Source organism: Bos indicus, chromosome X (genome assembly GCF_029378745.1).
Source record: "Bos indicus isolate NIAB-ARS_2022 breed Sahiwal x Tharparkar chromosome X, NIAB-ARS_B.indTharparkar_mat_pri_1.0, whole genome shotgun sequence".
In the NCBI taxonomy this organism is placed as follows: domain Eukaryota; kingdom Metazoa; phylum Chordata; class Mammalia; order Artiodactyla; family Bovidae; genus Bos; species Bos indicus.
Window position 1 is genome coordinate 80134855 of NC_091789.1, and position 27095 is coordinate 80161949.

At 37.6% G+C, this 27095-nt stretch overlaps 1 protein-coding gene across 1 annotated transcript in view; it reads right to left on the reverse strand.

The window, feature by feature from the left end:
* The window catches only part of ATP7A (ATPase copper transporting alpha), a 130921-nt gene that overhangs the window by 12704 nt on the left and 91122 nt on the right, over positions 1 to 27095 (reverse strand). The window contains exons 7-17 of the mRNA XM_070783433.1: positions 23527 to 23688; positions 21761 to 21837; positions 21341 to 21566; positions 20001 to 20234; positions 18646 to 18737; positions 16694 to 16821; positions 15536 to 15690; positions 15188 to 15322; positions 9317 to 9511; positions 5165 to 5347; positions 3241 to 3457 (exon numbers count right to left, since the gene is read on the reverse strand). Coding sequence (XP_070639534.1) covers positions 3241 to 3457; positions 5165 to 5347; positions 9317 to 9511; positions 15188 to 15322; positions 15536 to 15690; positions 16694 to 16821; positions 18646 to 18737; positions 20001 to 20234; positions 21341 to 21566; positions 21761 to 21837; positions 23527 to 23688 — 1804 coding nt within the window. The remainder of the gene's footprint in view (positions 1 to 3240; positions 3458 to 5164; positions 5348 to 9316; positions 9512 to 15187; positions 15323 to 15535; positions 15691 to 16693; positions 16822 to 18645; positions 18738 to 20000; positions 20235 to 21340; positions 21567 to 21760; positions 21838 to 23526; positions 23689 to 27095) is intronic.

Sequence of the window (27095 nt, forward strand, 5' to 3'; positions counted from 1 at the left end):
ATTGCAGGTGGATTCTTTACTGCTGAGCCACTGTGGAAGCCCCCTAACCACTGGACCACCAGGGAATTCCCAACTCTTTGAAGATTTTATGCAGTCTCATCACTTTAAAGACCACCTATATCAGCACTGTCCAACAGAACTTTCTGTGATGACAGAAATGTTCTACATCTGCTGTTTAATACAGTAGCCACTAACAACATGAGGCTATTGAGCACTGAAATGTGACTAGTATGGCTGAAGGGCTGAGTTTTAAACTAAATTTTAATTAATTTAAATAGTCACATGAAACTAGTGGCTACCACACCGGAGAGCACAGATCTATAAATGGATGACTCCCAAGTCTACAGACTTGTACAGCCACCTGCTTCCTTGATAGAATATTTATACAACATCTCCACTTGAATACGTAACAAGCACTCAAACTTAACACGTCAAAAACTGAACTCCTAATCACTTTTCCTCAACATTATCTCTCCTGTGATCTCTATCTTGTTTAAATGGTAACTCCATCCTTCTAAATTGGTTAGGCTGCAAACTTTGGCCTAATTCTTGACGCTTGTTTCTCTCATACCCCATTTCCAATATGCAAGATATGTCAGTCATCTCTCCCTTCAAGATACATCCTGGGGAAGTCCCTGGCAGTTCAGTGGTTAGGACTTCCATTGCAAGGGGCACAGGTTTGATTCCTGGTGGAGGAACTAAGATCCCACAAGCCACGTGGCATGGTCAAAAAAAAAAAAAGAAGATACATCCAGAATTTGCCCACTTCTTACAACCTCTACTGTATTACATTGGTCCAAGCCATCATCTTTTACCTAGATTATGGCAACAGCCCACTAACTTATCCCCTTGATTCTGTCCTTGTCCCTACCCACAGAAACAGTGTATTTTTACCAGAGAAGCCCAAGTAATACTTTTAAAATATTAAGTCAGATTCTGTCATTCCTATGCTCAAAACTCTCCAACGGCTTTCCACCTCACAGTAAAAACCAAAGTCCGTACAAAGTTCCCAATCATTTACTCTGTTCTAGCCACAGGGTTCCTCAAACTAGTCAAGCACACTTAAGGCTTCTGTACTCAACATTCCTCCTAACTGGAATGCTTTTGTCACAGATATTCACGTAACTGTCTCCCTCCCTCGCCTTAGGTTTTTGCTCAAACAGCACCTTCTCAATAAGGCCTACCCCGATCAGCCTATATAAAATAGCATTCCCTAGTATGCCCAATACCACTTGCTCTTCTTCATTTTCTTCATAGCACTATCCATCAGATAGACTCTACTTGCTTATTTATTTGCACACTGTCTAGTGTTCTTTCACCAGGAATGTAAACTCCATGAGATAGGGTCTTTGTCTATTCTGCTTATTGCTGATTCTTTAGTATCTTGAACAGTGTTTATAAAACCTGTCAGATGAACGAAATCACTATGTGTCAGTGTGCTTGATACTATGAATTCATAGACAAATAATAAAGAAATCACAACTTAGTAGAATCAGGCAGATAAAGAATTATCATGCAGTGTGCCAGATTAAGTATAGTTATGCCTAAAAAGGAAAAGCAAATATCTCTGCCTATGTATGTCAGTCAGTGGAGGCTTCACTAAAGAGAGATGTGAGCTGAGTCTTCAAAGATGAGAAAATAGTAAATTAAGTGATCTAACAGGCATGAAATGACACGATGTACAGAGCAACTTTAAGTAGTTCCATAAGAATGAAACACAGGGTACATGCGTGACAGTGGAAAAACACAAGATGGGTGGTGCAGGGAGGCAGGAGACATATCATGGGGAATAGATCTTGAACAAAACACAGAGAGACTGGACTTTGTCCTGTCAGAGATGGAGAGCCTATAAAGCCAGGATCCTTAACAGATTTCCATGGAGGGGCTTAGGGATATATACAGATGTCCAAAACAGAAATTTTCTGAGTAGTGGGAATAGCTTTTATCTCATTTCTCTAAAGGTTTGTGACTCAAAAATAGGTTATAAACCACTGCAATAAAAGGTATTAGTCAGAAAGTGATATAATCAGGTTTGAATGTTAGCAAAATTACTCAAGTACAAATGGGTGGGGAGGTGGCAAGTACACTTAGGTATGTATATCTTGGTTTTGGTCAGATGGATAGACCAACAAGAAACTCGGTAAAGTGGCGTTGCTGCAGATACGGATTTTAGAGTGGCAGTGGAAACCCTACAGATGGTAGAATAAACAATAAGCATGAATGAGATTATACAGAGAGAATATGTAAAATCAGCAAAAGACAAAAGACCAAAACTCTGAGGACACCCAACATTTGAGAGCAGGAGAAAAGAGCAATCAGGTGAGGATTTAAAAGAACAGCCAAATTGGTGAGAGGAGACTCTAGAGAAAGCAGGGTCATGGAATCATGGGAGAAAAAAAATTTAGGACAGAAGAAATGGTCAACATTGTCAAATGCCTTAGCGAAATCAGGCAGCAATGAAGACTGAAAACTGACTACTGGAGAGGGGACTAAACAAACTTAAATAGTTTCACTAGTATGGATGGGACAGATGCCAGACTGTGCATTGAATTTAGCCAGCTTAGACTAGTCCTTCTAGAAGCTTGTATATTAATGAAAAGACAGACAGATGGGACAAAAATCTAGATGGGAATACAGTGATTTCGATGGGAGAAATGTTTCTATGTTTAGGAGAAGAAGCTATGACAAAGAGTTGGAAAAAAAAGAAGCAAGGGGATATACTATAACAGAGTGTGAGGTCCTTGAGGAATCAAGAGAGGGTGAGATCTGGAGCAAAGATGAGGGGATTCATTAGGTAAGAAGAGGCATACTTCTTTCTCTGAAAATGGAAACATTCTGGGCAAAAAAAAAAAAACTGAAAGAACACATGTCTGAGAATCTTAAATTTTTGTGTGAAAAATAAGCCAGACAATTTGCTTAGAGAACTAGGGAGAAGGCCATAAGAGCTTGTGAAAGATACAAAAGGTCTGGAGCAGCTGTGGTGAGAAATAAAGACAGCTGAACTAAGATGGAAGATCAGCTAGAGCTAGGGGTTATCACCCTCTACTGTAATCAAGGAGTGAAGTTGAAAAACGTTCTTCAGCAATTCAGTGAAATAATTAGAAGGCCTGTGGTGAAACTGATTTACAAGAATGAAACCATGATGTCAATCTTTGTTTCTTATGTAACAGTTCAATTTATAAGGTTAGATACCTGTTAATAACTGTCCCATAATTGGTACTACAAAGAAAATTAGCTTACTTGAGAACTGAGCATCAATAATCATGGAAGACGAAGTTGATGACTGTTCATTACTCTCATCTATTTGAACCAGGGATGCATTTTTAATATTATTTTCCTCTATCTTCCAGTTATTCTTGTGTAGCAAGGCTTCGATATTGGTGACTTTACAGTTAATGCCACAGCCTGGCACAACCTGGAAATCTATGCAGGTACCCAAGGTTTCAGTATCCAGCTCCTAACAAATAGAAACAGAAGGATTTCCTCTGCTGTTCTAACAATCCAAGGTCATCATTAGCAAGATCAAAAATTACTGCTGGTTAATTCTAAATGTTTAGATACAATCTACAGGCCTGGTTAATTCTAAATGTTTAGAATAAAATTGTCACTTATCATTGCCTATTTGACAGTGGGTTTTGATAAGGACAAAGGAACAGAGCATTGAGTATAATGTTCAAAGTTACAGGAGAACCTCATAATCCTTTTAAAAAATCCCACTCCATAAGATTTATACCAAATTTAGGGGAAGAAAATGTGGAAGGTTTATCAATATTCTCTGTCCTTTCCAGTAGAGAATTACAAGTTAAATATTTAATTCTATTGTCAAGTTAGATTTTCTATTTAGTACAGGGCAAAGGGTAACAAAGAACAGAGCCTTTAGTTACCAGAGGGCCTCTCTAGTATGATTCTGTGTCCTTAGTAAGCCAAAGAATTCTGGTGACCATCACTGTTTCCTGGCTCTTTATATCTTTGTCCTCTCCATTGTTTGATTTGGGTGTATAGAAGCCAGGTCAGTAATAGTTAATAGGTAAAAAGGAAAGAACAAATAAAGAAATGGCAACATCAATGGTGAAACTGCCACATTTTAACTGAAAAATTATGTGAGATAATTTACAAAGAACTCATACAAATCAATAAGACAAGGTAAACGATCTTATGAAAAAAATAGGCAACAGATACAAGCAAACAGGGTATAGAAAGAAATGCAAATGACCAATACGCATGTGGAAAGATGCTCAACCTTATTCACAATTAAGACAATGCAAAGTAAACAGTCAACAAATAAATATTTTTTACTTACTGAATTGGAAAAAATTAAGTGTTAGTGAAAATGTGGGCAAATGTCATTCAACTTCTGGTGAAAGTATAAACTGGTATACCTTTTTGTGTGGGTGTTGATAACATTTGCCATTTAAGCATTGGCAACATTCATCAAAATTTAACTGTTCCTATCCTTTGATCCAGCAATTACATTGATAGGCATTAAACATTAGAGATAAACTTGCAAAAGCTGACAAGGATGTTAACTTCAGGTTTTAAGAGCCAAAAAGCCAATCATACAATGGAATATAATATAGGCATTAAAAACAATGAAGCAAATCTGTGTGCCCTGATAAGGAAAAAATCACTTAATACAATTTTTTAAAAAAATACCAAAGACTGGTCATTGTATTATCACCTTTCAATGTAAAGTTTAAAAATAACAAATGTCAGTATATACACTAAAAATGGTTAACAGATGTACACTTTTGTAAATATACTAAAAATTATTGACTTGTACACTTTACAAGGGTGAACTTCTATTAGAATATGTGAATTTTATCTCAATAAAGCTGTTGTTCAAAAAGCCTATTAACAGGTTAATACTTGTTAAACTTTGGAGAGAGGAATTATGGAAAGGGGCAGGGAATGAGGCTTTCCTTTTTCATTATGTAATGCTGAACTATCTAAAATTTCCTCCCATAAATATGTATTATTTCTATTTTATTTCTTAGTTGACTGAGGTTATCTGTGCTGTAGGGTTACAGTTAATTTTCATTTTCATCTTTATACTTTTCCGTATGAAGAAATTAAGACATACAAAATAAAATGAGAAAACACAAGTCTTTCTAGTTTCATACCAATTATATATGTAAATCATGAATAAACAAGGGAAAAATTGTACCTGCTTGCAGTATTTCGTTATGGCTGCTCCCAGAGGGTGTTCACTGTTACTTTCAGCAGTTCCCACAATAGCCAGGATCTTATTGCGTGATATTCTATTACTTTCCACTAGAACCTTTACTTGATTCACTACTGGGGTTCCATGGGTAATGGTTCCAGTTTTATCAAATACCACTACCTTTACCTGTAAGAAAATCAAAACAGAATGCACTGTATGACTTGATAATTCTTTTTTTTTTTTGACTTGATAATTCTTAGTATCAGCATTCCAGAAATGAGAAAAAAGGTTTACTGTGACAAACACATTACTATTTTGTTTCTTAATAAACTGACTTTGATTTAATTGGACCTAAATGGTCTTTGGGAGACTAAAAAGAAGGGAGAATAAGGGAAGAAATATCATTATTTACACCTAATAACCCTCCCTTGCAAATGTTCAGGGTGCTGTGAACATGTATTAAATAGCTAGAACTACCTGTTAAGAGTTGACTGTTAATAGGTAACTTAGAGATGCCTCTAGTGCCTCTAGGGAAAGAAAAAGACTTTCAATACTAATGAATTTTAGATCTGTAGGGGAAAAAATCTGGGCAGTAGGTAAATAATTACAATTGAGTAATTAATTTGAAGTGTGCACCAGCTAAAACCTTCTGGGTTGCTTTGACTTTATTGAGACTAAATGAGAAGCTTGGCCAGAGAATACAGCTCAGGAAATCAACGAGGGAACCTCAGATCAGGCAGGAAGGAAGAATAATCTGGAACTAGAGAACATAGTTGCCTCACAGTACACTCAATGAACCTTGAGAAATGAATAGCTTGAGGAACCAAGATGAGAAGAGATCAGTTCAGTTCAGTTCAGTCACTCAGTCGTGTCCAAATATTTGCGATCCCATGCACTGTAGCACGCCAGGCCTTCCTGTGCATCATTACTCCTGGAGCTTACTCAAACTCATGTTCATTGAGTCGGTGATGCCATCCAACCATCTCATCCTCTCTCGTCCCCTTCTCCTCCCACCTTCAATCTTTCCCAGGATCAGGGTATTTTCAAATGAGTCAGTTCTTTGCAACAGGTAGCCAAACTATTGGACTTTCAGCTTCAGCATCAGTCCTTCCAATGAACATTCAGGACTGATTTCCTTGAGGATGGACTGGTTGGATCTCCTTGCAGTCCAACGGACTCTCAAGAGTCTTCCTCAACACCACAGTTCAAAACCATCAATTCTTTGGTGCTCAGCTTTCTTTATAGTCCAATTCTCACATCCATACATGACTACTGGAAAAACCATAGCTTTGACTAGATGGATCTATGCTGGCAAGTAATGTCTCTGCTTTTTAATATGCTGTCTAGGTTGGTCATACCTTTTCCTCCAAGGAGCAAAAGTCTTTTAATTTCATGGCTGCAGTCACCATATGCATTGATTTTGGAGCCCCCCAAAATAAAATCTGTCACTGTTTCCCCTGTTTCTCCACCTATTTGCCATGAAGTGATGGGACCAGATGCCATGATTTTAGTTTTCTGATGTTGAGTTTTAAGCCAATTTTCGCACTCTCCTCTTTCACTTTCATCAAGAGGCTCTTTAGTTCTTCTTCGCTTTCTGCCGTAAAGTGTGGTGTCATCTGTATATCTGAAGTTATTGATATTTCTCCCGGAAATCTTGATTCCAGCTTGTGCTTCATCCAGCCCAGCATTTCTCACGATGTACTCTGCATAGAAGTTAAATAAGCAGGCTGACAATATACAGCCTTGACATAGTCCTTCCTGATTTGGAACCAGTCTGTTGTTCCACGTCCAGTTCTGACTGTTGCTTCTTGACCTGCATACAGATTTCTCAGGAGGTAGGTCAGGTGTTCTGGTACTCCCATCTCTTTCAGAATTTTCCACAGTTTGTTGTGACCCACACAGTCAAAGGCTTTGGCATAGTCAGTCAAGAAAAAGTAGATTTTTTTGGCAACTCTCTTGCTTTTTCGATGATGCAATGGGTGTTGGCAATTTGATCTATGGTTCCTCTGCCTTTTCTAAATCCAGCTTGAATGTCTGAAAGTTCACAGTTCACATACTGTTGAAGCCTGACTTGGAGAACTTTGAGTATTACTTTCCTAGCATGTGAGATGAGTGCAATTGTGCAGTAGTTTGAGCATTCTATGGCATTGCCTTTGGGATTAGAATGAAAACTGACCTTTTCCAGTCCTGTGGCCACTGCTGAGTTTTCCAAATTCGCTAGCATATTGAGTGTAGCACTTTCATAGCATCATCTTTTAGGATCTAAAATAGCTCAACTGGAATTCCATCACCTCCACTAGCTTTGTTTGTAGTGATGCTTCCTAAGGCCCACTTGACTTCATATTCCAAGATGTCTGGCTCTAGGTGAGTGATCATACCATCGTGAATATCTGGGTCATGAAGGTCTTTTTTGTATAGTTCTTCTGGGTATTCTTGCCACCTCTTCTTAATATCTTCTGCTTCTGTTAGGTCCATACCATTTCTGTCCTTTATTGTGCCCATCTTTGCATGAAATGTTCCCTTGGTATCTCTAATTTTCTTGAAGAGATCTTTAGTCTTTCCCATTCTATTGTTTTCCTCTATTTCTTTTCACTGATCACTGAGGAAGGCTTTCTTATCTCTCCTTGCTGTTCTCTGGAACTCTGCATTCAAATGGGTATATCTTTCCTTTTTTTCTTTGCCTGTCGCTTGTCTTCTTTTCACAGCTATTTGTAAGGCCTCCTCAGACAACCATTTTGCCTTTTTCTTGGGGATGGTCTTGATCACTGCCTCCTTTGCAATGTCATGAACCTCTGTCCATAGTTCTTCAGGTACTCTATCAGATCTAATCCCTTGAATCTATTTGTCACTTCCGTTGTAAAATCATAAGGGATTTTATTTAGGTCATACCTGAACGGTCTAGTGTTTTCCCTAGTTTCTTCAATTTAAGTCTGAATTTGGCAATAAGGAGTTCATGATCTGTCACATGCCACAGTCACCTCCCAGTCTTGTTTTTGCTGACTGTATGGAGCTTCTCCATCTTGGCTGCAAAGAATGTAATCAATCTGACTTCAGTATTGAGTCTCTGGCGATGCCCATGTGTAGAGTCTTCTCTTGTGTTTTTCCAAGAGGGTGTTTGCTATGACCAGTGCGTTCTCTTGGCAAAACTCTATTAGACTTTGCCCTGCTTCATTCTGTACTCCAAGGCCAAATTTGCTGGTTACTTGAAAAGAGATATGACAACTAAATACAAAGCATGATTCCAGACAAAAGAAAATAATAACTATAAAGGATTATGGAGTCAACTGAGGAAACTGGAATATGGACAAGAGATTAGACCACAGTATTTTATCAGTATCAGCTTGTTGATTTTCATCTTTGTACTATGTTTATGTAAGAGACTGTCCTTGTTCTTAGGAAAGGAGCCTGATATCTTCAGTAAAGGGTATGTGAGATTTCTTTATACTATTCTTGCAAATTTTATATAAGTTTGAAATTATATCAAAATTTAAAATTACTATAAAAATTAGTAGCTTGTATTCACTGGCTAGATGAAGCTCCAAAGCTGTTCTAAGTTGTGTTCTGTGTTTAGTACATGCATGTGTATATAATTTATATCCTCATAATAAGAATATACTAGAAGGAACATGGTTTTAGTTGAAGTCAAGTGGCTTTGACTGAGATTGTAACGGAAATTCTAACATGAGAGAGATCAGGGACAGGATTATATATTCCTGAAATCATAGTTGCAAACTGTCAGCTGGTGGCAGCAAAGATGAAAGTAAGGGCAAGCACTATCAAATGTTAAACAGCACGAACATGGAGTCACACACAAATAGGTGAGAAGCCTGACAGACTTGGGCAAATTGCCTCAGCAAATATCTATGATATATATCTTCCTGCCCTAATGACCAGTCTAGAATGAGTTGGGACAGGACTCTAGGTTTTCCACACGAGGGTATACTCTAAAGAGAGTAGGTCTGGAGTAGAGATCTTATACACTCTGCCAATTCAGAGCAGAACCAAAATAACACCTTTTCTACCTCCACCCTCGGGACAATACCAGAAGAAGCTCAGCTTATGGGCAATGTAGAAATAATTTAAGAATCTGTTTTTCAGTAGGGGTGCTATTGCCAGTTTGGATGAGACAACTCGCAGTTTTAGGGACTATCTTACCTTATGAGCCATCTCCAATGGCTCACCACCTTTGATTAGTATGCCATTTTGAGCACCTACTCCTGTACCCACCATCACAGCAGTTGGAGTGGCCAGTCCCAGGGAACAGGGGCATGCAATGCACAGAACTGTGATAGAGGCTTGGAAAGCAAAGCGTATTATTGTTTCTGTTCGGGAGATACTTCTGTTGTAGCCCTTGAGAAGAAACATGAATTTTGATTACTGATTTAGAGCTGAATAAAACAAAAACAACAAAGCATAACTCTAAATAAAACCACAACTCTGGAGTAACACATAATCCTACTTAGCTACCAACATGTTTTAATTACTAGTAAGAAAACACTTTTTTTCTTTTATGAATATAAGAAATTATTGACATAACTGTAAACAAGTTACAGTTCTAAAATTCAAGATTTCAATTTTGCTGATTTCAGAGTTACACACTATGGAATGAATATAAAAAACAAGAAAAGTAAGCTTCTCCACTCCCCATATTGAGAATAAGTTTTTTACTAGGCACTTTCAGAAATAGCTGCAAACATGAGACCTAATTCTCAAGAAATTTGATCCAAAACAAAAATAATTCTGTCCTCCTGTATACTAAGACCATAAAACTGTCTTTCATACTATTCTTTGAAGACAATGAAAAAATCACTCAGTTTGCAAAGGTTTCTTAATTACATCTCAATAAAATTCTTTTGGACAAAGCAATATTAATGAGTATATCTGGTAGTATAGCTCTTATTGACATTGAGTATGTGCTTCCATGAGTAAAAATGATTGATAGTATTATGAGAAATCTCCTAAGACCCTCTGAACTCATGAGAAAAATTCCTGAAGGAAACACATTCCAAAATACTTCTCAGCAATCCTCTTGTTTAGTGAGCATTTAAGCAATGGGTGGTGGTTTCATCACTAAGTCATGTCCAACCTTTGCGACCCCATGGACAGAGGAGCCTGATAGGCTACAGTCCATGGGATTCTTCAGGCAAGAATACTGGAGTGGGTTGCCATTGCCTTCTCCAATTTAACCAATATGAATCATTGCAAGAAACATTTTAATATTATAGTAATGATCACATGATGGAATAGATGTTCTGATTCTACCAGTTCTTTAATTGAAGGGACAAACACTATGAAACAATGTATATATAGCATGGCATTTTTAAAAGAAAAAACACAACAAAGATCTTCTCAGTAATAATGGTTTTAGAGTGCTGTATGACCTAAATCAAATCCCTTATGATTATACAGTGGAAGTGAGAAATAGATTTAAGGGACTAGATCTGATAGATAGAGTGCCTGATGAACTATGTTCGGAGGTTTGTGACACTGTACAGGAGACAGGGATCAAGACCATCCCCATGGAAAAGAAATGCAAAAAAGCAAAATGGCTGTCTGGGGAGGCCTTACAAATAGCTGTGAAAAGAAGAGAAACAAAAAGCAAAGGAGAAAAGGAAAGATATAAGCATCTGAATGCAGAGTTCCAAAAAATAGCAAGAAGAGATAAGAAAGCCTTCTTCAGCGATCAATGCAAAGAAGAAATAGAGGAAAACAACAGAATGGGAAAGACTAGAGATCTCTTCAAGAAAATTAGAGATACCAAGGGAACATTTCATGCAAAGATGGGCTCAATAAAGGACAGAAATGGTATGGACCTAAGAGAAGCAGAAGATATTAACAAGAGGTGGCAAGAATACACAGAAGAACTATACAAAAAAAATCTTCACGACCAAGATTATCACGATGGTGTGATCACTCACCAAGAGCCAGACATCCTGGAATGTGAAGACAAGTGGGCCTTAGAAAGCATCAATACGAACAAAGCTAGTGGAGTTGATGGAACTCCAGTTGAGCTAGTTCAAATCCTGAAAGATGATGCTGTGAAAGTGCTGCACGCAATATACCAGCAAATTTGGAAATCTCAGCAGTGGCCACAGGACTGGAAAAGGTCAGTTTTCAGTCCAATCCCAAAGAAAGGCAATGCCAAAGAATGCTCAAACTACTGCACAATTACACTCATCTCACACGCTAGTAAAGTAATGCTCAAAATTCTCCAAGCCAAGATTCAGCAATACATGAACCATGAACTTCCAGATGTTCAAGCTGGTTTTAAAAAAGGCAGAGGAACCAGAGATTAAATTGCCAACATCTGCTGGATCATCAAAAAAGCAAGAGAGTTCCAGAAAAACATCTATTTCTGCTTTATTGACTATGCCAAAGCCTTTGACTGTGTGGATCACAATAAACTGTGGAAAATTCTGAAAGAGATGGGAATACCAGACCACCTGACCTGCCTCTTGAGAAACCTATATGCAGGTCAGGAAGCAACAGTTAGAACTGGACATGGAACAACAGACTGGTTCCAAATAGGAAAAGGAGTACGTCAAGGCTGTATATTGTCACCCTGCTTATTTAACTTCTATGCAGAGTACATCATGAGAAATGCTGGGCTGGAAGAAGCACAAGCTGGAATCAAGATTGCCGGGAGAAATATCAATAACCTCAGATATGCAGATGACACCACCCTTATGGCAGAAAGTGAAGAGGAACTAAAAAGCCTCTTGATGAAAGTGAAAGTGGAGAGTGAAAAAGTTGGCTTACAGCTCAACATTCAGAAAACGAAGATCATGGCATCTGGTCCCATCACTTCATGGGAAATAGATGGGGAAACAGTGGAAACAATGTCAGACTTCATTTTGGGGGGCTCCAAAATCACTGCAGATGGTGACTGCAGCCATGAAATTAAAAGACGCTTACTCCTTGGAAGAAAAGTTATGATCAACCTAGATAGCTTATTCAAAAGCAGAGACATTACTTTGCCAACAAAGGGCCATCTAGTCAAGGCTGTGGTTTTTCCAGTGGTTATGTATGGATGTGAGAGTCGGACTGTGAAGAAAGCTGAGCGCTGAAGAATTGATGCTTTTGAACTGTGGTGTTGGAGAAGACTCTTGAGAGTCCCTTGGACTGCAAGGAGATCCAACCAGTCCATTCTGAAGGAGATCAGCCCTGGGATTTCTTTGGAAGGAATGATGCTAAGGCTGAAACTCCAGTACTTTGGCCACCTCATGCAAAGAGCTGACTCATTGGAAAAGACTCTGATGCTGGGAGGGATTGAGGGTAGGAGGAGAAGGGGATGACAGAGGATGAGATGGCTGGATGGCATCACTGACTCGATGGACATGAGTCTGAGTGAACTCCGAGAGTTGGTGATGGACAGGGAGGCCTGGCGTGCTGCAATTCATGGGGTCGCAAAGAGTCGGACACGACTGAGCGACTGAACTGAACTGAATTGATTCTTACTAAGTTCTCAAATACTTAAACTAAGTGATGGTCTAAGAGTTATATAGAGAGAGAACTGGAAGGTATTTTCATAGACATCTAAGCTTATGCTTTCATATATGTCTTAAATATATACACTAATTCCAATCCTGAAATTTAGGTATTATTATCACTATGTTACAGATGACAAAACTGAAGATAAGAGAAGTTAAGTGAATTAAAGGTTATATCTCTAACATGAGGCACAGTCCAGGTTTACTATGCCACTTTATAACACCATACCATAGAGACTATCATAGACTTTGAGAGAAGCAGACATTAATATTACTTTAATATTGGGATTGGGGGCAGGAGGAAAAGGGGACGAGAGAGGATGAGATGGCTGGATGGCATCACCGACTCGATGGACATGAGTTTGAGTGAACTCTGGGAGTTGGGGATGGACTGGGAGGCCTGGTGTGCTGCAATTCACGGGGTCACAAGGAGTTGGACACAATTGAGCAACTGAACTGAATTGAATATTACCTTATATTTATAAAGAGTTCAATAAATTACAAAGAGTTTCTAATATATTATTTAACTTTTATGACAACTGCAAGTTATGTTGGATGAGTATTATTAAAATTTCACTTGAGGAAACTGAAGCTCAAAGAGAAATTAAATTGACCTCAGATCACACTGATTCTGACATAGCTGAGATTTCAAGGTTTTCCTCAATATATCCATAGTCCTTTGTGAAAGCAAAATCATGCTAGGATTGAGACTATGTATAAAATGTGAAAGGTCAGTATAGGCATCGATTGATTTCAGTCACTCAGTTGTGTCCGATACTTTACAACCCCATGGACTGCAGCACGTAAGGCTTCCCTGTCCATCATCATCTCCCGGAGCTTGCTCAAATTCATGTCCATTGAGTCGGTGATGCCATCCAACCATCTCATCCTCTGTCGTCCCCTTCTCCTCCTGCCTTCAATCTTTTCCAGCATCGGGGTCTTTTCTAATGAGTTGGTTCTTCACATCAGGTGGCCAAAGTATTGGAGCTTCAGCATCAGTCCTTCCAATGAATATTCAGGACTGATTTCCTTTAGGATGGACTGGTTGGATCTCCTAGCAGTCCAAGAGACTCTCAAGAGTCTTCACCAACACCACAGTTAAAAAGCACCAGTTCTTCAGCACTCAGCTTTCTTTATGGTCCAACTGTCACATAAATACATGACTACTGGAAAAACCACAGTTTGATTAGATGAACCTTTGTCGGCAAAGTAATGTCTCTGCTTTTTAATATGCTGCCTAGGTTGGTCATAGCTTTTCTTCCAAGGTGCAAGGGTCTTTTAATTTCTTGGGTGCAATCACCATCTGCAGTGATTTTGGAGCCCAAGAAAAGACAGTCTGTCACTGTTTCCACTGTTTCCCCATCTATTTGCCACGAAGTGATGGGACCAGATGCCATGATCTTCACTTTTTGAATGTTGAGTTTTAAGCCAGCTATTTACACTCTCTTCTTTCACTTTCATTAAAAGGCTCTTTAGTTCTTCGCTTTCTGCCATAAGGGTGGTATCATCTGCCTATCTGAGGTTATTGATAATGATATCAATAACCTCATTATAGGCATACCTCAGAGACACTGTGAGTTCAGTTTTGGACCACCAAAATAAAGTGAGTCACAAGAATTTTTGAATTCTCAAAGAAGGTAAAAGTTATGTTTATACTATACTATACACTGTGTGTGTTAGCCTCTCAGTCATGTCTGATTCTGCGACCCCATGACAGTAGCTCACCAGGTTCTTCTGTCCATGGGACTCTCCAGGCAAGAATATTGTAGTGGGTTGCCATTCCCTTCTCCAGGGGATCTTCCTTATCCAGGGATCAAACTCAGGTCTCCTGCATTTCAGGCAGATTCTTTACCAACCCAGCCACCAGGGAAGCCCATACTGTATACTATATTGTAGTCTATTAAGTATGAAATATCTTTATCTCTAAAGAAATACATTTGGTGTTGGTTTAGTCACTAAGTTGTATCCGACTCTTGCGACCCCATTGACTGTAGCCCACCAGGCTCCTGTGTCTAGAGGATTTTCCAGGCAAGAATACTGGAGCGGGTTGCCATTTCCTTCTCCAAGGGATCTTCCTGACCCAGGGATTGAACCCAGGTCTCCTGCACTGCAGGCAGTTTTCTTTACCGACTGAACTACCAGGGAAGCCCCAAAAAGGCCAAAAAAATATGTATATACCTTATTTAAAAAGTAATGCTGTTGTAAAAATGGCATCAATAGACTTGTTCAACACAGGGTTGACACAAACCTTCAATCTGTAAAAAACACAATATCTGCAAAGCACAATAAAGCAAAATGCACTAAAACAAGGTATGCCTATACTTGCTTTTGGAAAATCACAAGTTATAATGAAAAAAATCTTTCCAAAAGGAAATCTTTTATGTCTACAGAAATGTAAATGTTATTCTTATCAGCTTCTCACTCCAATCTGTTAAAGATACCAGTAATTATTAAAATTATTTTCAAATTAATTACTTATGCAAAAGATTCACAAACTGTTTTATATATGATAAAGAGATGTTTATAAGTCACTCACGGGAAAGTAGGTTTCCACGATTTCAAAATTCAGAAATCCAATTATAATCCAAACCAAAAGGGTAGCAATGGAAACAATAACAATAAAAGGAACAAAGTAGCCACTGAGTTTGTCTGCAAACTGCTGGATAGGAGCCTACAATTAAAAAATAATAATAATGATATGTATGTGAAAGTCTCTTGTTTTGATAATGAATACAGAGTATATGTAGTACTGAGCAGAAATATTTTAATAAACTCCATATTAATACAACTGGAATTAAACAAAGGAACCTATTAAAACTAGACCAAGATTTATACTGAGTGGGCTTTAATGAAAATACTTTCTGTTTCTAGGGAGTTAAGTTACCTTTGATGTTTGTGCCTCCTCTACAAGTTTGACAATTTGAGAAAGGGTTGTGTCTGCTCCAACATGGGTTGCACGGATAAGGAGTGACCCATTCTGGTTAATGGAACCAGCAATCACTGTGCTTCCAGATTTCTTGGCCACAGGCATTGCCTCTCCTATGTAAGGAAAAAAGATAGATTTAGGGAGCATAAGTAAATACTATCTTGAAATACACCATTATTTGTTAATTATCAAAAAATCATCTAGAAAGGAGATTCTTCCTTCATGCAACAGAATCTGGACAAACACCTAGGAGAAAATTGCCTGACTTTTTCCTTATGCCAGTTCTGGGCCAAACCCCAGGGATATATATCTTAAACTGGAAAAACCTAATGTGCTAACTCTTTTGGTAGGTACTTTTGGAACTCCACACTAGTCTTAGATCATTGGTTCTCAACCTGTTCCCAAGAAGCATTTATAAATATAAGAAGAGAGTTCTTGTCTGTAATAACTACAGATGGGGCACAGGGTACTGCTACTCCAACTTAGTGGGTCAGGATCAGGGATATTAAATGTACCATAATGTACAGGATAGTCAGACAGAACTAAGAACTGTCCCATCCAAATGAGCAATAGTACCCCTACTGAGAAATGAAGAATCCTAAATTATTTTCACACGCAGTTCATAAACTGAGCCTCTTCTGGTACTATGATAAGGACTGAGGTAGGAAAGGTGTTAGTTTGGTTCTACTTTAGATTGGCCTTAGTTATCTAAGATCTCCAAAACTACTCTAGGTCTATTCTTTTTAGAGCTGACCCTGATGTTGAAAACCTGGAGTCCTATCCCAGCTAAGACTAGATGGGTCTTTAGGGCAAGAACTCAGGAAAATTTGCCAAAGTCTATTGGGCTCTACAGCAGGATATGACAACTTCTTCTGGTTATACATTCTAGTAATTAACAATCCTCAGTGAAAAAGAGCCTTCAGTACCATAAGTAAAATCACAAAGTAAATCTGCAGAAATTGATTTAATATGGTCTTAAAAAGAACTCATATTCTCTATGCTTATTATTTATTCAGTCCACAGTTTCTATAAAAAGCTCTTCACGTTTCATGTAATTTTTAATTAATACTTTGGATTCACTTCACCTTCATGTTACGATCCTCTGAAAGATCATACCTGTGATGAGGGACTCATCTACCATAGAATGTCCTTCAATAACACGCCCATCCACTGGAAATTTGCCTCCTGGAACCACTTTAATAATGTCTCCACGTTGTACAAGTTCCACATCCACTTGCTCTTCACTACATATGAGTTAAAATAAAAAGTACTATGAAAATCTGCTTCTCCCTCTGATCTTTCCATGCAAGCTTTATAGTTCACATCATGCTTGTGGCCCCATTAACTACTACCAATGCAAGTTAGAACCAACACTTAAGTTAGGAACTACAATGTCAGTCAGTCCTTTTCATTGTTGGGGAATAGCTCAGTACCTGGCACAAAGTAGCACTCTAAATATTTGTTGAATAGTCATTGAACAAATACATGAAAGCCTTAGAAATAAAGTAATAGGTTTTATTTAACAAAACAACTTATTTACACAATTTTATAAGGGCAGAAATGAGAAATACAAAAGAATGAAATCTAATCAAGTCTTTAGCTCTAACTTTCAGTTTACAGGTAATATAGGAGTTATAGAACAAGTTAAATGATTCCAGAAGGAAACAGAGACAAATGGACTGTGGGATATTTTCAGGACAACTGACAGATGTTTCTTTAACAAGTTAAGTGTATGGAGAGAGGGAGGAGCAGCAAGAAATGAGGGAGGGAGAACTGGAGAGAGGAGTTGTTCTAGATTAAAACAAACATGTCAGGAGAAAGACAAACTGTATGATGTGTGTGCGTGTGTGTATGTGCTCAGTTGTGATCGATTCTTTGTGACCCCATGGCCTGTAGCTTGCCAGGCTCCTCTGTGCATGGGATTCTCTGGACAAGAATACTGGAGTAGGTAGCCATTTCCTTCTCCAGGGGATCTTCCTGACCTAGGGATCAAACCCACATCTCCTGTACTGGCTGTGCTGTGCTTATTCACTCAGTCATGCCCAACTCCCTGTGACCTTTACCACTGCACCACAAGTTTTATACTGTATGATATCACTTATTATATATGTGGAATCTAAAAAATACAACAAACTAGTGAATATAATAAAAAAGAATCAGATTCACGGATACAGAGAACAAACTAGGGGTTATCAGTGGGGAGAGGGAAGGGTGAAGAGCAACACGGGTAAAGGATTAAGAGGTACAAATCATTAGATACAAAAAACCTACAAGTATATATTGTTCAATACGGAGAATATAGCCAGTATTTTATAATAACTACAAATGGGGTATATAACCTTTTAAATTGTGAGTCACTATACTATATACTTGTAACACATAATATCATACATCAACTATAACTCAATTAAAAATAAAAAAATACATGTTAGTCAAATGCAATAACACACGGACTTTGAATTCCATTTTAAACAAAGAAACTCAAAACATTTTGGAGACAACAGGAGAAATGTTAATAAGGACTGTGTATTAGACCATATTAAAGAATTATTGTTCATTTTCTTAGATGCAATATGGTATTATAATTATATAAGAATATGTCTTTTTTTAAAGATACAACAGGAATATTGGCGGTAAAACCATATGACTGGGATTTACTTTAAAATTCTACTACAACAAAAGAAAGATAGATCATACAGATGAAGTAAAGTGTGGTAAAATATGAATAATTGTTAAATCTTGGAGAAAGATTATGTGGGTTCATTATACCCTTCTCTCTGGTGTGTGCTCAGTCACCAAGTCATGTTCAACTCTTTGTGACCCCATGGACTGTAGCCCACCAGGCTCCTCTGTCCATGGAATTTTCCAGGCAAGAATAGTGGAGTGGGTTGCCATTTCCTATTCCAGCAGACCTTCCCAACCCAGGGATAGAACCCATGTCTCCTTCATTGCAGGCGGATTCTTTACCACTGAGCCACCAGTGAAGCCCCACCCTTCTCTCTACTTCTGTGTATATTCAATATCTTTCCTAAAAGTTAAAAAAGAAGAGGAATAATGAAGATAAATACCTCAAGAGGATATTATCAGAGTCAAGAGTTACAATAGTTGCTTCTGTAGCTTGTAGTGAAATTAGTTTGGCAAGAGCCTCTGATGTTTTGCCCTATAAATTAAAACACACATGTAAACAATGCCAAGGAAGAAAAAGTCTTATGTAAAATAAAGACACAATCTTTAACATTTACCTAAGAGATCACTTTAGGAATGTTAATTAGTTCATATCAGATGTCTGACTTCGAAAATAAAAAGTACACAAGATATAAAATATATTAGGTATAATTCATAAAAAATAATATAAATTAATAAGAAAAACATCAGAACCCAATAGGTACAAAGGCAAAGGACATAAATAAGCAATTCATTTAAGAAGAAATATAATACCTGATGTGTAGAATAATGTTTATTACTGATACTAATAGAAGAAATGAAAACTAGAGCAACTCTATGATACCATTTAATACCTACTAACTTGGCAAAGATTTAGATAGGAATTGGTGCTGATGAAGTTGTAGTAAAACTACTTACATACTCTTGATGGCAAAAATTGTTAAGATTAATAGCATGAGCCATAGAAAAATTTATGTCCTTTAACCATATCTTTTGTAATTTATCCTAAGATATTAATTCAACATAAATAACCATTAAACACGAATATGTTTAACACAGGATTATCTAAAATTAAACACTGGAAACAATCTAACTTAGGACAAAAGCAGAATGGTTTAGTAAATTATAGTACAAAGACTTGAGAGAGTATTATTTAGAAATACTGGATAATTATCTAGACTGTAAAAATAGGGGGAAAACTTTAAAATGTTAAGGGTACAAAGTGGTATATACACCATATTTGCCACTCTGTAAAATATAAATGAATATGGAATAGGATTGGAAAGTTATTTCCATTATAGCATGGGACTGTGGGTAAATTTTTTCCCATTTTTATTTTAAATCTTGTGGCCACATCAATTTTTCCATTAATAATGTGATGTAAGTAAAATGTGCTTGTGTTGTGCTTGTGTTTAGTTTGTTCAGTCATGTCCAACTCTTTCGACCCTTTGGACTATAGCCCATCAGGCTCTTCTGTCCGTGGGATTTCCCAGGCAAGAATACTGGTAGGCTGCTGTGCCTTACTGCAGGGGATCTTCCTGACCCAGGGATCAAACCATTGGCAGGCAGATTCTTTACCACTGACCCACCAGGAAGCCCCCCAAAGGAATACTTAACCTAAAATATTGCTAAAATAAGAATATTTTAGTACATGGTTAACAACATAAATCAATGTATATTTCCAATAATTGGTCTAGAAAATATTATAATAATTTATCTACCCAAGATTTTTAACAAATGTCACCCTTTTTTACTTTACCTTTGCTACATGTTCCAGCCACCGGCCTAGTGCAATAAACACAAATAGCATAGGAGGTGTGTCAAAGAAAGTAACAGGGTTCACTTTGGCTCTCTCATACATTGCAACCAGAAGAATAACCAAAGAGTAAGCAAATGCAATGGTTGTTGCCAGCACAATCAATACATCCATATTTGCAGTTTTATGCTTCAGTGCTTTGTAGGCCTGAATATAGAAGTGCCAGCCTCCAAAAAACTGTAATACAGAAACAGTGATCAGTGCTTTTTTAAAAAAAGCTGACATTCACATTTATACCTCAATAACTAAGATAAAATATCAACGTTAACTTCCTTCGGCTTTTATCTAATCCATAAACAACTAAGGAGAATTTTTTTTTAGCCACACCACGTGGCTTGTGGGAACCTTAGTTCCCCTATCAGGGACGGAACCCAGGCCATGGAGAAATTCCCCTAGAGCTTTTTTAAAGCTGAAACAAAAGTGTTTGTAGTTTAGCAGATACATGTGTATAGGGATTCAAATTGCTGTAAAGCCCTTGGCAGCCATCCTCAATGATTTAATGAATATTCCATAATATAAAGGAAGTAAAATGATTCTTAGATTTTTCTTTTGAAGCTAGCAAAAACAAGAACTAGGGAAAGAATTACATTGACAATGATTTTTTATATAAAACTCGCCTTCTTTTCAAAATTCAACCTGAATGGTACATCACAAGCTACTGGATCCGTCCACTGTTTTCATTAGAATACATAACTGAAAAGCTTATTTTTCATTAGTTAGAGAAACATACTAGGGTGTTTTAAAAATCATTATTGTTTTTTATGAGGATCAGAAAAAGGGATAAATCTATTAGAAGTGTTCCACAGGAAAAACTTATCTGAAAAGAAGAGTTGAAAACATACAGAGAATAATAAACTTAAGTGCCATGGAGAAATAATAAAAATAATACCACTGTTATGATTATTTAATAGAATAAATAATAAATATGCTAAAATATATCATATAAAATAGTTTAATGAAAATATAAAGAAATAAAATAACATTTTATTATTATAATAACTAAATATGAAGTTGTACAGAGTAGCAGATATGAATGCCAAATTCATATCTAAATACGAATTGAACTCTTATTATTTCCTCTGTCATTAAACAATATCCTTTAGGGATTAAAATGAAATTCATTATCTATTTTAATCCTCAGTTTAAAATTATTTTTCTAAAGCATCCAGCATAAAATGATCATACTTCTGGCCAGTGTTTGTCATACAACTGAAAATAGCCTCACCTACTAGTTTTGACTAGTTTTCATTATTAACAAATATACTTGCTAACATTTCACTTGCCTGTACAGGAACACACAATAAAAAAGATAGCAAATTCATAATGGACAATCCTGGCAGGATCTGGCGCTCCAGGAACATAGAAGAATGAATGTTGATCATTTCTTCTTGGCTCATGTTCTGATTATGTTGAAGACTTGCAAGATGGTGGTCCATAACCATCATATATATCATCAGTCCCATTACAGGTATACAGAAAAATAGGCTCACAAGAAAGGCCCGTCGCCACCTAATATAGAAAAGATCATCTGAGTAAACATCTAATGGTTAAAGATTCTGTGTACCATAGCGAAATATAACTTGTGACCAATTTCCACCCAGTGTAAGGATGCTATTGAAAAAATAACTGACATGCTAACAGTATGTTAAATTTGTAAACACAAATCAAAATATGTTTTTTATTGACACTCCAAAAGTACTTACTGTCTTATTTCCCGTTTATGGTCTAGGTGGCTTGCTGACCGGTCCTTCTTGACCAAAGAAGCTTCAAAACCCAAGCTCTAAGGAAATTCATGAAAAAACAATTATTTCTCTGAATGTACAAACATTATGTACAGAAATTTTAAGCTGTGGTATTGTCATTAAGAATAATTCAAGTGCAAATCACTATGGGGAATATAAAGATGAAGATGTGCTTCCTTCTCTTGCATGCTCAGTCGTGTCTGACTGTTTTGATACCTCAGACTATAGCCACCAGGCTCCTCTGTCCATGGAATTCTCCAGGCCAGAATACTGGAGTGGGTTGCCATTTCCTTCTCCATTCCTTCTCTTAATTATCTTTGTTTCTAGTCTTTCATCAAAGAAATAAATGTTTCCTCAATTCTAGTTAATATCTATTCCTACTATTTCCAAATTATTGATTTAATTCAAGCGTAGTTGTCCTCAGTAGAGGTTCTTCTATCAAGAAGTAAACTAAAGCCTCTAATAAGTAATTTTGGGAAAAAAGCAGAAATATATTGCTTAGTCAAGCTGACAGACTGTATGATGATCTAATAACAACAGAATTCAGCAGTAAAATCATAAATCTTACACTTTGACAAGCATCTACTAGTACTGATGTATATTAATCAGTTTATTTTTACTTTTAGTTTTGACATCTATCTATCCATCCATACATCCCCGAGAGCACAGAAAACTGAATGAGAGGCCATAAAAGTTAGCACCATGCTAAACATATTATTCAAGGCTTTGCATATGTAGTCTTTACTCTTGTTCTAGCAGGAATAAATAACAAGAATGAAAATTTTCCTCAATAAAATAAAGTACTGAAAGAAAATTATACCTAAATAAGATTCATATGAACATAGACAGTAACATACACTATATTTTCAGCTGCTAGGGAAAATGCTGCCTTCTTATATTTCTTGACAGTGTAGCACAGAGAAAAGAGCAAGCATGAACACTGGAGTCAGGAAGATTAGGCTCAAATCCCTGGCATGACACTTACTAGCTTATGTGACTTTGGGAAGTAACTTAACATCTCATAACCTGAGTTTCCTCACCTACAAAATGAAGACGACAGTACTGTTCTGAGAATTAAATCAAGAACTGAAGCTTTGCAATCTGCATAACTGGCACATAGAAGATACTCGAAAATGCTAGTTTCACAAATATGTTAATGGTACTACTGTCTACATTAACAGGATCTTATCTAAATGATTAATATGCTTTTTAGGTCATTAGAACAACAATGCTACACCACACGGAAACAATACATGCGATACTTCACCATGTACTACCATTTACGAGCTACTGAAGAATACAGGATGAATTTGTCACAATGAAAAAGGTTTGGTCTTTTATATTTCTTACTTTAACTAAGGTAGTAGTTAAAGCTTTGACTTAAACAATATAGCATCTAGCAGGATATTCCACTTTTGTAATGATTAATATGAATTTAACTCAAAAGAAATTATCCTTTACTTATATTTTCTAAACATTTCAAATGACCTGAGGTTCTACTTCAAGTCCCATCCTGATTAATACTATCAATGTGCCTTTAGCTAATTCCTCCTGACAAAGTCCAAAACATAAAAAATAAAACGGTAAAATGCTTATTAAATTTTGAGACAATTAAACAAAGGAATCAGATTTTTTTCATCATTTCTTTCTGATATAAACCAGAAGTGATCTGAGGGAGTGCTGACTGGATAGGTAAGAACATGGAAATGTAAAGTCTTGGCACTTACTTCAATTGTATGAATAATATCTCTGGGACCAATAATTTCTGGATCATATTTAATATGTGCTTTGTTGGTTGCCAGGGCCACAGAGCAGTAGAAGATCCCTCTGTGTTTTGTGAGGGTAGACTCTATTTTATGGACACAGGAGGCACATGTCATTCCTCTCACCTGTTAAAGACAAAGGCTTTGTTATTCAGAAATGCGCTTATTTCCCTCCATTAAACGTGTTATTACTTTAAACTGAAAGAAATCCTATAACACGGTATAAACACACAAAATCTTATCTGCACTATTAATATGCTTTAGATATGACCATTAGGTCACTGTTTTTATACCACATTGAACAAAGATATGGTCCCAGCTACAAAAAGTAAGAGGGCTTCCCAGGTGGCGCTAGTGGTAAAAGAACCTGGCTGCCAATGCAGGAGATGAAAAAGATGCAGGTTTCAACCCTGGGTTGAGAAGATCCCCTGGAAAAGGAAATAGCACCTCACTCCAGTTTTCTTGCCTGGAGAATCCCATGGACAGAGGAGCCTGGTGGGCTACAGTTCATGGGGTCGCAGAGAGTCAGACGTGACTGAAATGACTTAGTTAGCAACAGGTTAAACAGAAGAGGATCTCATTAAAAGTATCCCTCTTCCTGTTACACTCAGTAATAGAGGATTTGACAACTATCACAGTTTCTTGTATTCTGTGCCTTGTTTCCCTCTAAATTTTTCTCACCCTGCTCAGTTCAGCTCAATTCAGTGACTCACCCATATCCAACTGTTTGAGACCCCATGGACTACAGCACGCCAGGCTTCCCTGTCCATCACCATTTCTGGGAGCTTATTCAAACTCATGTCCATCGAATTGGTGATGTCATCCAACCATCTCATCCTCTATCGTCCCCTTCTCCTCCTGCCTTCAATCCTTCCCAGCATCAGGGTATTTTCAAATGAGTCAGTTCTTCCCATCAAGCAGCCAAAGAATTGGAGTTTCAGCTTCAGCATCACTCCTTCCAATGAATATTCAGAACTGATTTCCTTCAGATGGACTGGTTGGATCTCCCTGCAGTCCAAGGGACTCTCAAGAGTCTTCACCAACACCACAGTTCAAAAGCATCAATTCTTTGGCGCTCAGCTTTCTCTGTAGTCCAACTCTCACATCCACACATGACTATTGGAAAAACCATAGCTTTGACTAGACGGACCTTTGTTGGCAAAGTAATGTCTCTGCTTTTTAATATGCTGTCTAGGTTGGTCATAGCTTTTCTTCCAAGGAGCAAGTGTCTTTTAATTTCATGGGTGCAATCACTATCTGCAGTGATTTTGGAGCCCAAGAAAATAAAGTCTCTCACAATTTCCATTGTTTCCCCATCTATTTGTCCTGAAGTAATGGGACCAGATGCCATGACCTTAGTTTTCTGAATATTGAGCTTTAAGTCAACTTTTTCACTCTACTCTTTCACTTTCATCAAGAGGCTCTTAAGTTCTTCTTCACTTTCTGCCATGAGTGGTGTCATCTGCATATCTGAGGTTATTGATATTTCCCCCAACAATCTTGATTCCAGCTTATGCTTCATCCAGCCAGCATTTCTCATGATGTACTCTGCATAAAAGTTAAATAAGCAGAGTGACAATATACAGCCTTGGTGTACTCCTTTTCCTATTTGGAACCAGTCTGTTGTTCCATGTCCAGTTCTAATTGTTGCTTCTTGACCTGCATACAGATTTCTCAAGAGGCAGGTCAGGTGGTCTGGTACTCCCATTTCTTTAAGAATTTTCCACAGTTTGTTGTGATCCACAAAGTCAAAGGCTCTAGTGTAGTCAATGAAGCAGATGTTTTTCTGTAATTCTCTTGCTTTTTCGATGATCCAACAAATGTTGGCAATTTGATCTCTGGTTGCTCTATCTGTTCTAAATCCAGCTTGAACATCTGGAAGTTCAGGGTTCACATACTATTGAAGCCTAACTTGGAGAATTTTGAGCATTACTTTGCTAGCATGTGAGATGAGTGCAATTGTGCGGTAGCTTGAGCATTCTTTGGCATTGCCTTTCTTTGGAATTGGACTGAAAACTGACCTTTTCCAGTCCTGTGGGCACTGCTGAGTTTTCCAAATTTGCTGGCATATTGAGTGCAGCACTTGCACAGAGTCATCTTTCAGGATTTGAAATAGCTCAAATTTCAAATGGAATTCTTTTGAATTCCAAAGAATTGATGGAATTCCATCACCTCCACTAGCTTTGTTCATAGTGATGCTTCCTAAGGCCCACCTGACTTCACATTCCAGGATGTCTGGCTCTAGGTAAGTGATCACACCATCGTGAATATCTGGGTCATGAAGATCTTCTTTGTATAGTTCTTCTGGGTATTCTTGCCACCTCTTCTTAATATCTTCTGCTTCTGTTAGGTCCATACCATTTCTGTCCTTTATTGTGCCCTACTTTGCATGAAATGTTCCCTTGGTATCTCTGATTTTCTTGAAGAGATCTCTAGTCTTTCCCATTCTATTGGTTTCCTCTATTTCTTTGCACTGATTGCTGAGGAAGGCTTTCTTATCTCTCCCTTCTATGCTTTGGAACTCTGCATTCAAATGGGTATATCTTTCCTTTTCTCCTTTGCCTTTTACTTCTCTTTTCACAGCTATTTGTAACGCCTCCTCAGACAGCCATTTTTCCTTTTTGCATTTCTTTTTCTTGAAGATGGTCTTGATCCCTGTCTCCTCTACAATGTTACAAACCTCCGTCCATAGTTCTTCAGGCACTCTGTCTATCAGATCTAATTCCTTGAATCTGTTTGTCACTTCCAATGTAAGGGATTTGATTTAGGTCATACCTGAATGGTCTAGTGGTTTTCCCTACTTTCTTCAATTTAAATCTGAACTTGGCAATAAGGAGTTCATGATTTGAGCCACAGTCTGTTCCCAGTCTTGTTTTTGGTGACTGTATAGAGCTTCTCCATCTTTCTGCAAAGAATATAATCAATCTGATTTTGGTATTGACCATCTGGTGATGCCCATATGCAGAGTCTTCTCTTGTGTTGTTGGAAGACGGTGCTTGCTAAGACCAGTGCGTTTTCTTGGCAAAATTCTATTAGCCTTTGCCCTGCTGTATTTTGTACTCAAAGGCCAAATTTGCCTGATACTCCAAGGTATTGCTTGACTTCCTACTTTTGCATTCCAGTCGCCTATAATGAAAAGGAGACATCTGTTTTTTGTGTTAGTTCTACAAAGTCTTGTAGCTCAACACAGAACTGTTCAACTTCAGGTTCTTCAGCATTAGTGGTTGGGGCATAGACTTGAATTACTGTGGTATTGAATGGTTTGCATTAGAAATGAACAGAGTTCATTCTATCGTTTTTGAGATTGCATCCAAGTACTGCCATTTCCCTCGTGGTACAGAGGGTAAAGTATCTGCCTGCAATGCAGGAGACCCGGATTCAATCCCTGGGTCAGGAAGATCCCCTGGAGAAGGAAATGGCAACCCACTCCAGTATTCTTGCCTGCAGAATCCCATGGACGGAGGAGCCTGGCAGGTTACAGTCCATGGGGTCACAAAAAGTCAGACACGACTGAGTGACTTTACTTTCTTTTC